At 37.4% G+C, this 16,184-nt stretch overlaps 1 protein-coding gene across 6 annotated transcripts in view; it reads right to left on the minus strand.

The window, feature by feature from the left end:
* Positions 1–16,184, minus strand: part of PHKB (phosphorylase kinase regulatory subunit beta) — an 83,178-nt gene that overhangs the window by 13,015 nt on the left and 53,979 nt on the right. For 5 of the 6 annotated variants that reach the window (XM_063334431.1, XM_063334435.1, XM_063334434.1 and 2 more), the window contains 10 exons: positions 11,788–11,871; positions 11,214–11,318; positions 10,298–10,380; positions 10,127–10,217; positions 7,683–7,744; positions 7,433–7,595; positions 6,508–6,589; positions 3,829–3,886; positions 1,952–2,042; positions 420–622 (listed from right to left, as the gene is read on the minus strand). In XM_063334431.1, coding sequence (XP_063190501.1) covers positions 420–622; positions 1,952–2,042; positions 3,829–3,886; positions 6,508–6,589; positions 7,433–7,595; positions 7,683–7,744; positions 10,127–10,217; positions 10,298–10,380; positions 11,214–11,318; positions 11,788–11,871 — 1,022 coding nt within the window. Of the gene's footprint in view, positions 1–419; positions 623–1,951; positions 2,043–2,917; positions 3,009–3,828; positions 3,887–6,507; positions 6,590–7,432; positions 7,596–7,682; positions 7,745–10,126; positions 10,218–10,297; positions 10,381–11,213; positions 11,319–11,787; positions 11,872–16,184 lie in introns of all 6 variants that reach the window. The other variant, XM_063334432.1, reaches the window with a different exon arrangement.

A 16,184-nucleotide genomic window follows, 5' to 3' on the forward strand; every position in this document is an offset into this window, starting at 1 on the left:
GCTAGTCGCCAGCCTTAAGCACGCGCAGCACACCTGTACTTAGTACAGGATAAAAACATTTCTGTAGAGACTGCCTTGCTGCCCATGCACAGAGAGCAGACTGTGGGATCAAGCTTTGAAAAATGCTGTAGTTCACTCTATTAGCTGTAGGAAAGCTTCTAATGGGCTATTACAAGGACCGCCCCTACTCCACTTTACACTGCTGACAGGCAAATTTGAGATTAGTTGTGTACCCTTTTTTGGCACACTAAATTAAAGCAGGCTTTCTAGAAATCTAAAATTGAAGTAAATAAGTTTTACTGCATCATCTTACATAAACCTTCTTTGCAATGCAGTAACAGTCTGCTGCAAACAAAACAAGAGTATGTATGCTGCCCTGCAATACTAATAGTAAGAACAACAACAGGTACTTTACTGACCCAATCCGTATCTTCAGCATGCCGCTGAAAAGTTCAGGTGAATTTGAGATGATCCAGCCAATATGTATGACAAGTTCCTGCTGAACTACAGCTTCTCTTTCATCTTGTAAATGACATTTCTCATAGATGATGTTCTTAATCACTGCCGGGGATAAGGGATTAGAAATAACTTCTTCCTCTTGGCCAAAAGCTCCAAGTGTCACCTACGGTATATTGAAAATAATTCAGAAGATATGGACAGGAATAAAAGCACTGCAGAAGCAATTCAGAAATGAAACTTTATGAACTCTGCCTTTCTTGTTAATATTTCACAGTACAAAGATAATTTTATGTCAGTGACTGACGCTTGTTAATACTGCTAGTTGGATGCTATTAAAATAACAAAATTCACTAAAGACCACAGTAAATATGGAATATATTTTTCCAAATGAAAATACAAATACGAGACCGCTGGTTTGGTTTCAAAACTGGCTGTGTAATCATGACTGTACACTAGGTTTCACTAGTCTTTCACTTCTGACACTTCAGCTGTGGACCTTAGTTAAAATTCAGAATTAAACTCATAATTTTGTTTTCTTAGTTCTAATAGCATCCTAAAAGTGATAGCCTTCATTTTAAGAAAATATATTGCTGGTACTGGACTGTTTAATTACAAAAAAAAAAAAAAACAAAACTTCTGTTAAAATTCTGATTTGCTCTTAATCTACTGTTAGTAAAACATAGCAACAGTCATTTTTCTTCTATAACACAGATTATTATTATAAAGAGATCACTGAAGGCAAGTTAGGTGAAAAAGCTGAAACTAGAGTTATAAATCATGCTGCATGCAGGTGCCGCTTGCTCTATAGCTGGGTAGCACTGGAAGCACAGGCCCAGACCTCAGTCTGGAGTAAAACAAAGACAAATCTGTCATAACAGCATTGCATGTGGGTAAGTATACACATATATTTTAATGCAAAAGTACATAATAGTCAATTACTATTATTTGGAAACAGCTCTTCATTAACCTGAAAATATTGTGGTGGGAGAAAAAAAAAAAAGGTCCTCCTTAGGAAAGGAAGAAACACTGATCATTAAGCTTTGGAACAGAAAACTAAAATCCTTAAAGACTTTTTGCTCAGCTGCCACCCGTCTGTTGTCTTATGCTCAGTTACAGGGAGAGTGGCTACATCATCATTAAGTCAGTCTTAAAAGAAGCTTTATTACTTGACTCCATCTACTTTTGTGAGATAAGAGGACATAAATAAAATCTAAGGAGTTATGTAAATCATGCCTCTTCCCTACTTGTTTAGACACTGAACTATCTTTTCAGTGTTGTTTTTTAATTACATAGATTTATTAGTCCATAGCATATGCAAGTATTAAACATATCTTTTTTTTTTTTCCCTCTGGGTTTTTCTTGTCAGTAGGGATTTTTTTAAGCCATTGGGTAGTTCTAAAAGAATGATCACAGGCCTTCAAAATTAAAAAGCTCATTTATTTAGTTTCTCTGTTATTATTCCTAAATACATTTCTGAGGAGCGAAGACTTACCTGCTTGCCCTGAACTAAAACATTAGTAATAGATGGTGCAAGGCTGTCCACTAGTTTACCTAAAAGACTTGCTGCGAAGCGCACAACAGACCTGAGGGCAGAAAACAGAGCAATCCCACTACATATCACAAGCTAGTTTAATGAATTCACATATAAGTTCGAAGTCTGCCACAGCAGAGATCTCAAAACTAATTCAGTAAATACATACATTATTTATATAGCGGAATTTGGATCAGATTTTATGTAATCTTCTATGGATTTTCCTTTTTTATTCTAGATATAAATCAATGGATTGAAAATTTAGTTCGAACTCATTAAACTACCAGCTCCATAAAAAGCTTGTTGTTCTTTTCTTAGCATCATCTTGAAAACAGACAGGTAAGAGATGCCAGCTTCTCTTTTGTGACATTTTCATAATTTTGCAAGATAACCTTGATAATTTTTTATTCTATTTAAGGAAGAGTTAGAAAGATTTTCCAAGAGAAAGTACAACACGTAACACCAACGCTTTGTTTTGTTTTCCGTGCTGAGGTAGTATTTCGCATGTGTGGCATGAAGAGAAAAGACTTGTGTAAACTGCTAGGTTAAAAACTAGCTGTAATTTTTAAGAAAAACATTTTTTTTCATATATCCAGTTGGTGGTTAAAGATATAAATACTTTTAATAATGATTTCATGACAAAATACAAACCTAATAGTCCCATATTTGAGCTTTGCTAGCACAGGCTTTGAGGCTACTAAGAATCATTTATCCACAGAGAAAACGAATGAGTTGTAATATTTTATAATGTTAGTAAAAAATACAAACAGTTGATGTCGATTCCTGTGAAAACTGCTATGCACTTCTTCAGATCAAGAGCAAAGCATTTCAAAAATGCATTAGCTGATACTATCAAAATGCAAATAAGCAAAAAAAAAATAAAAATCAATCTCACGGAGCTCTATTTCAGACTTCTGGGCACTTTACCTGTTTCCCATGTACCAGTAAAGTAGTAATATGTGGGGTAATAGAAGAAGAAAATTTCTGTGCAAATGCAGCACTGTAGCGCAACACCAACCTATATGTATGTCACATGGCAATCATGGAAGAGAAATGAAAAACAGTTTACATATCTTGTTTCTAAAAACACTTTTGACTTTTATTCTTTACAAAAAATACCACCAAGGTATTCTGGTTCTACCTTATTATTGGTAAAGGCCCATTTAACTGTATGAACAGACTAAAATGAAAAACAGTTTTTATATTTACAGACTCGTCTGTTGGGAATAGTTACAGAGCAAGAGAACAGAATTCAGGACAAGCCCAACTCATTTCTTCGATAAAAAGAAATGAAATTTCTACTGAGCTTCAGGGCAAAGAAATTAATAAACAACATGTATAAACAACATGTAAATACCAACCTACTTGCTGAACCTTTTAAAGTTATTGTGACAAAGTCAGTCAGGCTAAAAGCAAATTATTTCAGGGCAATAAAGTGTGTATCAACTTAACTGGTTTATATTTGACCACTAGCCTTCCTACAAAGCTATTGATAATATTTTATTATGCCCTGTAAGAAATAAGAATATTAGTATTCTTTTCTTATTATTTGAATTTAACGAGAAGTGAATATTGGCGATAACAGTCATAGCAAAACCAGCTTATTGCTCTTTTATATTTTAAAAAGTAACAGTAAGAAAATACTTCTTAATACTCTTTTAAAGCATTGTAGACCAGATCTTCAGCTGCAATGAACCAATACAATTTTGTTCAGTAAAGCTGTAGCTTCCCCCCACACACACACTTTTAATTGTGTAAGGATGCGGCTTTACTTTCTATAAACACATTAGGAAAAAAAAAAATTGGTGTAAAACAAAGGAACGTGTATGTATACAAACCAGAGCTTTTTGCTGCCAGCTCGTCTATAGATTCTTTCAATATGCTCCGCAACGGTACCTAAATGCATTAAAAAAAACAAACCACAAACAAAATACAAGCAAAAAAGATGCACAGGTTTTCATTTAATACTAATAAGGTAAATTTGATGAGATCAGTTAATTCTGAATCAGCTTTAGTAGAGCACTTACCTATTGTGCTTAACATCTAAAATTTAGATGCAATCAAGTCCCCCTGTCATCTAGTTGTATGTTGTTAGACAAGAAGCCAAACCAGATTTTAGCTAAGTTTGCTGCTCCTGCTCTGGAGACCTATGGTATCACCTATTCTTGCAATATATTGGGGAAAATTAATCTACGTACAGATTTAGCCTATAAAGGTACATCCCCATCATAAGGTACATCCTCAGACTGCAGATTCTGTTTTGGATACAGGATGTAGATGCTCTCTCCTCTCTCTTGCCTCTTTGTTGAGCTAAAACTTGGAGGAAGCAGCAGGAAGTCTTGTGCTCCACAGTGTAGTTCACTGAAGTGGTTCTGTTTGGACAAAGTTTTTAATACCTAATTCCAAGACATGAGTTGTTTCCCACTTTGTATATGAACAATAGATGACCTGGTTAATCATGTGGGACATGAGACTCATTTTACAGGGAGTTGGGAGGGTGTGAAAGAGAGGATCTTTCACTAATTTGCGGCTCTGCTCTGAATAACCCCAATAAGGTGCCCACAAAGATACCTAAGTGACCGCGTGCGCTGGCTTTGGGACTCGGGCGCATTACAGCACTACTCTAGTGAAGCTAATGATCACGGTTGCAAAAGTACAACAGGGGATATTGGACAGATACATACGACATTATATTACTGATTTACTACTCTCCTTCTCCAAGGTGATTTTCTGCTTGCCAAAACCAAAGAGAACATTTTGTGAAGTGTTAGGTATTAAATTAGCATCGTGCTGTACAGACATGACCTAAAATTAAGAGGGCAGGAAACAGGAAGAGCACTGCTTCTAAGTCAAACTAGGTAGTCCAGGATTCAGAGAAGGCATGAAGTACATTAACTACATTAATCAGAACAATAGATACCATTCTTTTGTCAGCCCATAGTTTATCATAGTGCATCAACTTGCTACACTGACATCTCTTCAACTGTGCAGGGGTCAAGTGGGGACCATTATGTTAAAGGTAAAAATGGTGACAAACATTCCATTATTTAGACTTTATTTAGCTTCCAGATTTTAAACTCTCAGGTGGAGTGGCAGTGTTTTTCATGCCAGGCACTTACTGGTGAGCAGTAAGTTCATCTATAACAACAATAGTAGCGGAAGTTGACTCACAAAATCATAGCCCATGCCTGTCGGCCGAAACATCCAAGGTTCTTCAGCTTTTATTTTTAGATTTATGTTTTATTGATTGTGTGATATTTAATGTCAGCCTCGGTAATCTCCAGTCGCAGGAGGACAGGAACTTCTAGTCAGTGACTCAGACTGTTTAATGCAAGGTGCATATTAAAAAGGTTACCATCATCTACTGTTTCTTACTGGATGGCACAAAAAGGTCTATTCAAGTTACCTCTGAACAGTCAGAGGCAGAACAGTACTTTTTTGACCCAGTCAGTTCCAGGAGAGTTTTTAAGTTCATCATCATGATCTAATGGTCAGAAGTGGTTATGCTGGTTGCTTACAGAGGTTAGGAAGTCTGTCTCAAGTTGTTTTCAGAGCAAAGAAAGACACAACCTACAAAGGACTACGAAAAGCTCCTGAGGCTCTGAAAGCCCAACAAAGGTAGAGGTAACAGTGGCGAAAAAGCCTGCGTCAGGGGCTACACCTGCCTAAGGTGCGGATGCTGACCGGGACTTTGGATTCACATTGTATTTCAGCAGTGTGCTGTGTGTCAGCCAATGAATTTTATTCCACTTCACATTGTTTTCCATGACATTTTTAATTTAGCAATACTGACATATTTATGCCAAAACAACAACTCTTCATCACAAGAACCAGCTGTCCTATATCAAAATTATGAAGTAGGGCTCTATCACATGAGGTGGTAAGTTACACTGCATGAGGAATAACTAAGAGATTATTATTTAGTCTTAACGTTCCTCCTCTTCTGAGGAGTATTCATACATACAAAGGCAGCTAATAAGCAGTCTTTAGGCAAAAAATACACCACACCTTGCAGCACAAAAGCCACCAGCCTTAGTAGCCTCTTCTGAATTACTTCACATGAATTTAAATCCTGTGCTCTAATACAAAGCCATAAGAGAAAATTTGAGTAGAATAAGATACACAGATGCATTGAACTAGTCTAATTACATAAAAGTAAAGTAAAAATTCAGTAAAAGCTTCACACATTTCAGACTAAATGTTAAAGACATACAGACTTATCTTTAGTTTCAGTTTTCCATACAGGGTCAAATCCCGTTTTTCGTATCTATGTGTTCAAAATCACAACCAGATAGAGCACTGCCGACAAACAATCTAAAAGAGCTCATATATTTAGCAGCTCATTCCCCATCACGCTATGAATTTGCATGTCCCATTTAATGCAGAAATTGCTTTAAATGGAAAAGAAAATAGCTACACAACTGCTTGCGTGCATGGCCATTATTCATGTTCATTACAACTCAACGTACAGCTGCTTCCTGAAATAATTACAATAGTCAAATGAAAGCAGCTCTTACCTTCCTTGGTGATAAAATTCGGTCCTTCCCTTTTAAGCAATACACCTGAGAGTAACGCTTGACTTGCGAGGCAATTGCAGTCCTTAAAAAAAAAAAAACAAAACAGCAACAACATAACCACAAATAGCCTTCAGATTTTCAGTGAAGCAAAACCAGAAAAGCTACTAAAAATTTTAAGTGAAACCAAAGGACCTTTTTTTTTTAATTAAAAAGAAAAAATAAAATCTAGACATTTTGTTTTTAAGGGGACTTCCCAGCTATTTCATACCCTATGTATGCTATATCCTTCTCACTCTGCTTGCAGAGGCTTCTCCGTGGTTCAAATTACGCTGTAATAATTTGGCCTTAGAAATATTTTCTGATTTTCTCTTCTTGGGTCCTGTCATTTACGACAGAAACGCTTGCAGTGACACAGGGAGCCAGGCAGAATAATTTGTGTGTTCCTGTTGATCTAGAAACAGTCACTGCTAGTTTTCTTCTAGATACAGGAAAAATGCCAGATTGGAAGTTTCCCTTGGCATCATTAAGAAGTTACCAGTCTGCCAGAGTGAATACCAACCGTCAAAGTCTTCTGAATTTTAGTCTAGCAATAAAATGTCTATTCATACTTTCAGATGGTATTTATTACCAGTAGAAGCCAACAGTTACAGCATGAAGGGCCAGAAAGGTCTGTGATGTTACGATAAAGGACTGTAAAGAAGAAGATTCCCTGAGTATGAAGAGGAACATAGCATCGTAGAATCGTTTAGGTTGGAAAAGACCTTTAAGATCATAGAGTCAGACATTTTCTGTTACTAGCTAGATTATTAACATTGAACTGTGACACTAATCCTCTTAAGTAGGACGCTGCTGAAAAGAACACCAGCACATAATTTCTCGTTTCATGAGAATGAAGTGACACCAGATTTTTATCAAGTTTTCTTACATTAAGTTTCTGCAGGATCTCATACGTGGACTTGTTTTTCCAGTCATTAATGTTTACATCTGGTTGCTGCTCCAGTTCAGAAGCATTTGGAGTACTAGACTGTCTCTTGACTTTTGAATGTTTTGGAAGATCCAACTCCTCTAAACTCTTAAATACAGGAGCCCTGGAAAAAAATATTTCATTCCTTCATAGTTCAGAAAATATTTTAATTATCCAATACTTCATCATTATTATTTACACATAGCCTTACTCTTCTGTATCGGTGATTCTTAGGAAGTCAAGTTGTTCAACAACTGCTCCAGATATTAATGTCTGAAACGAAAAAATGAGAAAATAAAAAAAAAAAGATGCAGAAATGTACACAACTGTATAGTTGTCTTTTGATCTCAATATGTTGCTGGTGAGAAAGTAGTTTCTTTATCTACAGTTCCAAATATCTTTACGCTTTCAGAGTATTTTTCCTCTTTCTTAAGATCTCACTTAAGACAGCATAAGTCTCTCAGGGCAGCTGTCTCTCTTTTGTTGGCGTTCTGCTGTTCTTTTGCCTGCAATGTGCGGCTTAATCAAGCAGTGTCCACCTCCCCCCAAAAACACAGGTCTGAGGAAAACACCTCCGATGAAGGATTTGCATTCCTCAGAGTCCGGCACCATACCCGTGTTCCGGATCACAATACTCATTGTTTCAGGGATCCTGAAGGACGGGTGGTTTTCCTGTCAGTCTCTGGTGTTTCAGGGAAACACAACATAAAAGCATTTCCTACTCTGTAGTTGTTCCTTGAGCCAGGCATGCCTGCCCTGAGTTTGCACATCAAATGCACCTTACAGATACTTCCATCTCACACGATTACATACCTGAAATTCAAAGTTGTATTTCTCTGATGTAGTCATTACATTAATTCGCTCCAAATTTATATGAATTTCCTATCCATATACTGCTGGAGGAAATGTATTGTACCACAGCATTTTTAAGACTGTTTTTTGATGCTTCTCATTAGCTAAACAAAATGGAGTATGTATTGTGAACTTGAAAATTCCATTTTCACTGCACACAAGTTGCAGTAAAACATTGATGTTACACTGTGAGATGACTGAATATAAAAAAACCCTGCTTTGCTTTTATTGCTAGTGTCATTCATTCTTTGACTTGCGTATCTGCTTGAACACATGATGACAATGAAATTGAAAATCAGAAAGGAGCCACAAGTCTTCTAAGCATACCCATTTTTAAATGAAAGTACATTTTGTATATTTTTACAAGAAAAAAGACCACCCAATTAGAGACACAGATTCTATCTCTAGGCACATTTACGCATATGCATCTAAATGAAGCAGCTGAATACCATTCACAAAGACTCAATATATTTGTACTTTGTTGGAATAAATTAATTATTTAAGAAAACACCACAAATTAGATACGTCCCTTGTCCCAAATACTCCCCTATAACAAAACAAGGCCGTTTCCGAAATGGGACAGCTGTGCAGTAAGGCCGAGAGATTATAGTTAAAGAGCTGGAGAAAGCATACCATGCTCCACCAGTGAACGCGTTGATCACCAACATCCACCCTTGGTCTTAAAGCCAAGTAAACATTTGGTTGTAGTTTTACCATGTACTCTTTTTAATGGATAACAAATCAAAGAAAGACCAATGACTGTCAACATCTTAAATGCTTTAATTACTTAAAAATAAATAAATAAATAAATCTTTCCAGAAGGTCAGTGAGTATGGAAGGGGAAGTTCACTCCCTGACAACTGTAACAGTGGAGTGCTTCAAATAAGGACATATTATGTAGACTGAGAAATTTCTCATCTGCTAATACATCAGTTTAAGCAAATGCAAAGCAAGAGACATTGCAGTTAAATTAAAAAAAAAAAAAACCACCACCAAAAAACACCAAAAAACCACAAGAAACACTGTCAACAAATGAAAAGTTTTTTCCGTGGACAGTAATGGCATTTGCTATAGGAAAAGTCAGTGGTAACAGGACCTACATATCACCAGTAGAAATACATAAATACTTGAAAAATTACAAGGATATCTTAAACCATTATAGCTATGAGCATTTAATTTACAGATGACCCAGCTCTTCTACAAATTCGTGATTTTCTAGGGAACAAGAAATCATAATTGTGTCTTTGGTCTCCTGTCTCACAAACAGAAGGGTTCTTCACTAGGTGTAAACTACGATTAACTAGCCCATATAAGTATCTAAAACCAGCACCTGACTCAGTCATTTTCACATTTTAATGAAGCAACATTCCTGCAGATTAATTCAAACAGCAAAGGTATTAAAACTAGACTTTAGTTCTTGTAAGAATTTTAATATACGTGAAGCACCTTTTTTTTTTTCCCCTCGTTGATTATCTAATCAAAAGAAATCCCTCAACGCTTGACATTGTGGATTTATCCTTTGGTGGTAATTTCACAAGATTGCCAAACATAAAAAAAAAAAAATCTCCCTTCTGAAAATTCTCTGTGAAAATTATCGCTTTCAACAGACTCATCAAAAGGAATTAAAATAAACCCTTGTTTCTTCTGAGATAGAACAAAAATTACCAAATATCTTGGGTCTTGACTCCTTAGTTTTGTGATACTGAATGAAATACTTAGAAGTCACATGAAAACCAGAAGTAGAAAGAACACATGTACCAATACTAGGAGATAAGAACACAACATTCAGGAAAAACATCATACCTGTACTCTGTCAACATGGACTTTCACTCCCCCAACAATTCCCTTTCTAAAGGCTGCCAACATATCCAGTATTGGACTGAATCTGCTCCCTCTGAAATTTGAAACAGAGCTCCATTAATCCTGCAATTAGGTAAATACCACACTGCAAATGGTGCTTTTATCTCTCTCTACCTTATATTGTCTTCACGAATAAGTACAACGAACAGTGGGCGACCGTGCATTTTCCAGTACTGCTTAATGAACTGCAGTGCATTCTAGGCAAGAAATAAAGTCAGTCACAAACAAACAAACAAAAACTCACAAGCACAATAAACCAGAATAAACCAGAATACACAGTACACAGATATTAACAGAACTATCTTAAAATAACATCTCTAAAAAACCCAACAGATTAAAAAAAACACAGCTAATAAACCAGTAACAGATTTCTTCAACAAATATAAGCTGCTTTCGAGCACCGCTATTTCACAAGTTTTCTGAAAATACTCCTAGCGTATGTAGTGGTCACAGACGAAGCCATTAGAGAGAGCGTGGTCCACTGAACTCCGGGTAATGCCCTAGGGAGCGCACAGGGGGATCCAGGGCTTGAGTCACAGCCCCCAGCATGGAACAGCCACTGCCCCTTCCAGCCACTGGAAGTAGCTGCTGAAGCAGAGGACTGGCCAGGTGAGCTCGGCACGGCTGCCGGCCTTAGGCAAGGATGGCAATTTTTACTATTTGGGCAAAGTCAGGTACTGTTTTCTCCAGCTGAGGCTTTCGTATTTCCCTTAAACAGACGGGCCTCATTCCTCTTTTCCGCCAGGAACATTTATTCTCCCCAAGAAACAGGATAATTTGCTTGCTGCACTACAGCATTCCCAGTCACTGGTGGGCGAGTTGTTTTGTCAGACAGAGGTAGTCACTAGAACTGCTCCTGGGCTGACAGGATATTCATCTTAGTACACTCTCCAGCAAGTTTATTCTTATATTAGAAGAATACACACTATAAAGTGTTCCCCTTTCAATTTTCTATCTTATCAGACTTCACAGTTTCTTCTAGAAACTCTGTTTTTGTCAGTTTCTCAAAGGAAAAGTTACAGATAAATACCTTAATGTCATCAATCAACATCATAACGTCCTGAGACATGTAGAAATCACTTAGATCAAAAATGATCGAGTAGCAAACCACAGTCTTTCCTAGTATTCGATAAATCTGTTGAGAGAAAAAGCTTCCCTTAATCTTTTCTTTAAAATATTTGAAGCACGGAAGTAGCTAAAAGGGGAAAAAGGGTATTTGGAACCTATAAAGTAATAATGTAGAACAGTTGAATTAAAAAAAATATTTAAGGTAAAACCTACTTATCTAATTTTAGGTACTTTGGGTTTTATTAGGCGTGAAGCTCTAGATTCTATGTCAGTGAAAGCAGTTCACTTCATCACCACTCAGCCTGTTTTGGCCAAGTATTACTGGAATTGGATGTCTAGGAAACGTACGACAGTTCCATAGTAAGACAGAGCATACACGCTTCACAACAGCAAAATACATTACAAGGACTTTAAAGTAAGATATATGTATGAACTATAATTATATTTCAATTCTATTTAAAGTAATTCAGAGACTAATTCGATGTTTATCTGAAATATACATCAATAACAAGAATATAAATGTTTTTTGCAATAACCTTTGATGTTCCAAGGCATCCTATAGGCCTGTCCGGTCTTCCAGATAATCCCAGTTTGTCATTGACTCCCAAATGGAAGTATGCCTGTGAGAAAGAATCATGAAAACTGAGAGAAACCTATAGATAAAAGTCTTTCTTTTGCTCCTACCAGGTCTCACATAGAAAACTGTGTGCATTACGCTTTAATTAGAAAGCAAGATTCAGATTCATAATGTGGTCATTATTTCTATTGTGTTTTTTTCCCTTTATTTTAAGCATCCATGTAACCACTATTAATCAATTGAGAGAACATTAGGTTTTGAGAAATTTATCTTTCCAGCAAAGAGAAGTCAAACATGCGACTGAATTAAAACACAAGACGCGAGCAGCCGGCTCCCGGGCAGTCGGCCATTGTGCCCGGCGCAACTCGCCCCACGGCTGGCAGGCCAGCGGCTCTGCTGCAGATACGGTGTAATCATGTCATTTACGTTAAGAGAGAGGTGCCTCCGTTAAGGGTAAGCAGGAGCGCGGGGCAGATCCTGGTGCTGTGATTAGGACCCACGGGTGCAGCTTGGGCAAAGCACCAGAGTCCCACCTATCTGCACAGTTTCAAAATTCAACTAAAACTTGTTGTTTCCTATATTAGGTCTTATTTTTACCTTCTTACTCCTATTATTTTTCTAGTCCATATAATGAAAATATTTATCAAATCTTCAAATTGCTCATTGAAATAATTTCTTGAAAGGATCATTTTTGAAAGGATCATTTGCATTTATTGTCTGACCACTTTTGCCTCCTGTAATGCTTTTCCGACATGGATACAAAGATAAAACAGTAACATAGGAACCCTTTAAAGTACTTTATTCTAATTTTAGTAAAGGCCTGCAAAATTAATGCATCAACAACACCAGCAAGAGGGAATTATCTCATTATTCATTGTTTGATTCTTATTTGAGTTAAATTATGTATGCCTAGTATTACTTCAACTGATTTTGTAAGACTTGCATATTAAAGAAATAATCTACATTTATTACAGTACATAAGAATAAAAACAGTTAAAAAAAAAAAAAGAAAAAACAAAGTAAGCTGTGAGGAAAACAGTATAAATGTATCAGTTAAACCAGACTGAAAGCTGTCATTTTTTCCTTATTTGGGCTGTTTTAGGTAAGGAACCCACTATGACTAAAATTTCAGAACATTCAGAATTCGGAACATTTTCCTAATCTTTCTTTATGTTAAAAGGAAGATAATTCAGAAGCAAATGAAAGTGAATGTTTGAACAAATGTTACACTCAATAGCCTTTTACTGCCGTTGTCTTGGGGCCTTCCTGATACTGCCTGTTTCTGCATTAATACCAAGAACTGTTTAAAAAAGAAAATAAACAAAAATTACCTACATCACCTGTTCATCCACACTCAAGTGGGAAAGGAATGGAGACATACACAACAAACACAAAAGAATGTTGAGCCCCTTCCTGTAGTAAATAACGGAGACTAGAAGAGTGGCAGTTGACATTATAATTTAACGCTAAAAGGACCTTCATTTTCCTAAACACAAAATAATTTTTTTTAAACAAAACCAGAACTCCAGCAGTATTGTAATATTGTCTCTTTCCTTGACACCTCTTTCTTTAGCCTGAGGCCTCATGTTACTCTACAGTCTACTAAAGCAGTTCCATCTTTAGTGATGGCTTTCCATCTTGATCTGTTACAATCAAAACGTCAGCTCAGATTCAGCACCAGAGGATCAGAGCAAAAGTACAGTCTCGTACAAGCCTCAAGCAGGTTTTTTCAGATTAAAATGCCCTTCAGTATCCGGAATATTAAAGCTGCCAATAGCAAGAAACAGCTGTGAAAGCAGACTGGACTGTTGGGTTGATTGATGAGGGTGAACCAAACTGGAGTGGTCTTCGACACCATCTGGTTCTGTCTTCTTGTACCTGGTATCAGCCCGTGCGTGTGGAGTGTTCTGCTGCTCTCCTGTACTGTGCTCCCACTACATACGTACATTGCCCCTAGATACTGCGTGCGCCTTGTCCCATTTTCTTGTTTTCCTCCTCTTTCTGTTTTCACTCTCCCCCTTGACTTCGTGGATCTATTTAAACAACCTCCAGTCCTACTTCAGTCCCTCATCTTCCTGAGTCCATGTCTTCCCCTCACCCATTTGTTTCTTTTTACACTACTAGTTTGGACACGAGCGTATTTATAACTCTAAACTGTTATCACGTGCCGCTAGACCAGTTCAAAAGTTTCTAATTAAACACTGAGAATTGACAGCATCGGAATAGCAAATATTGAGATCCGTGTTCTTATGGATCAACACACTTTTCCCAAAAATAATGGTTGCAGCATTAGCTTCCCCGTCCCACAAAGGATGACAAACAGTACCAGGGGTTTTTGTTTGTTGGCTGTTTGGTTTGTATTGGTTTTTTGCACAAGCCTGGAGATCACGCCTCAGTTCTCATAATGCCCCAAACACTTTCATTACTGTAGCTTTACGGTTACAGCTAGGAAGAAGTTCTGCATCAGGTGATTTAATATTTTCATGACATTCTTTTTAAGAGTAAATTATGATGAGGCAGATGTACGTACCCATCATGAGTATAAAGAAAATGTCACAATTACCAGATGTCTCACCAGCTTTTGAAAAATAAATCCTAACACAAAACTTGTCATAGCTAGGAATTTAATTGATAATAATAACATTTAACGAAGGTCTCATCTTTTTGTCAGAGACACCAAAGAAGTGATGGAAGAGTGAGAGAGACAATATATACTTCTATAATCTACTTGTTAAACTAAAATTTCAGGTACAGAATTTCAGGACAAATACAGTCAGAGAGAATCCATTTTGAAATACATTATCAAGAAAACTAGTGAGCAAAAATGGGCTGAGACATGAACAAGGCTGAATGCAAACAGGGATATTTCTTTCCTCTCCATTTAAGTACTTCTCAGGTGTTAGCGGCAGTCATTATTTGGGGTAAGCATTTTTCTGAATAAGCTAGCAAGGTTTTGGTGCATCAGTTAGCCTCACAAACTTTCAGGGAAGCCTGAAATATGTTGCTGTAGTCTCTGGTTTTGTTTTTAGTTTTTTCTGTGTCCTGCAGACTTCTGACACCAATAATGGCATCAGCCATGTGATCCCGATAGCAGAGGGAGACGCTCGCATAGTGATTTGTTCCAAAACTGGAACTTCAGGATTGACAAACTAAATACGTTCATTATACTTTCCCCAGACATTCAGAACTCATCACTTTTGTTTGAGACCATCTGTGTAATTCAAAGTTAGACAAGCGCTTTATGTACCCTATTAGAATAGAATAGAAAAGACTGTTTCAGTTGGAAGGGACCTACAACGATCATCCAGTCCAACTGCCTGACCAGCTCAGGGCTGACCTGATCCACCATCAAACTTCAGGTGGTGAAGTATGAAATACATCGAGTGCACATCCTTAGATCAGCTTACTTGTCTGACAGTTTCCTGCAGCTTCTTACGGCTTCTTTATGTACTGTGGGGACTATTTTCAAGGTTATTTTTCAGAGGAAGGGTCCAGGTGTATCAGAGATTTATCATTCAGAGCAGCATTTGTCAGAGTCTCTTGTATTTAAATAGATTTCCAGGACAAACAGCAGTGGACAACTTGAAGCACATACTCAATGTAGCCAAGTGCTATCTACAAATTACTAAAAATGACTGCACAAAAAAGAGGCCACGGCAGTGCTAAGAGATGCTGACATGGACTGGTGTGGCCTGTAGATGCCATTCATCTTCAACTGCTGGCCTCACATGGGGTTGACAGCTACCTGGACAGATGCACCTGAGCTGGCATCATCAGCGAGGCTCGGTGGCGGTAAGGGCTGAGAGGAGCAGCCTTTAAGCGAAAGGAGCTGGTACTCCGGTAGGAGCGCCCTACTGCTTGCCTCTATGGGGAGAGGAAAACCTGACGCCTCCAGAGAGGGTGAAGGGGACTCTGAAGATGTCCTTCATGCCAGTGGGTTTTGACCATAGATTTTTAAATGTGCTGAGTTAATGGGGTAAACCAAAAAGGATTTAAACACCAAACTTCCTGGACTGTAGCCGACTATAGTCAGCTTAAGCGACTCCTAAAAAAAACAGTTGCAGAAGACTGAATAATGCCTCTTAGAGGGGCTACAGTATGAAATTATATGATGGTTTATGCCTGCTGCCTTAATCCATTTCCTTGACTATTGCTCATATGCTTGCTTCTCCATCAAGTTTCACTTAGTCTACTGTGCTATTATTATCATTAAAGTTTTATTATTAATTCATTATTCTTTGAAAGTGGCTGAGGTAATAAGCCTAAGCAGATAATACAGAACATGTGGGCTTCGGTGTTTCACTGAAAGCTCTAACTAGGCATGTATAACTGACCAGCGTCAGCGTATCTTGCAAT

The sequence above is a fragment of the Chroicocephalus ridibundus genome, chromosome 4 (genome assembly GCF_963924245.1).
Source record: "Chroicocephalus ridibundus chromosome 4, bChrRid1.1, whole genome shotgun sequence".
Lineage (NCBI taxonomy): Eukaryota > Metazoa > Chordata > Aves > Charadriiformes > Laridae > Chroicocephalus > Chroicocephalus ridibundus.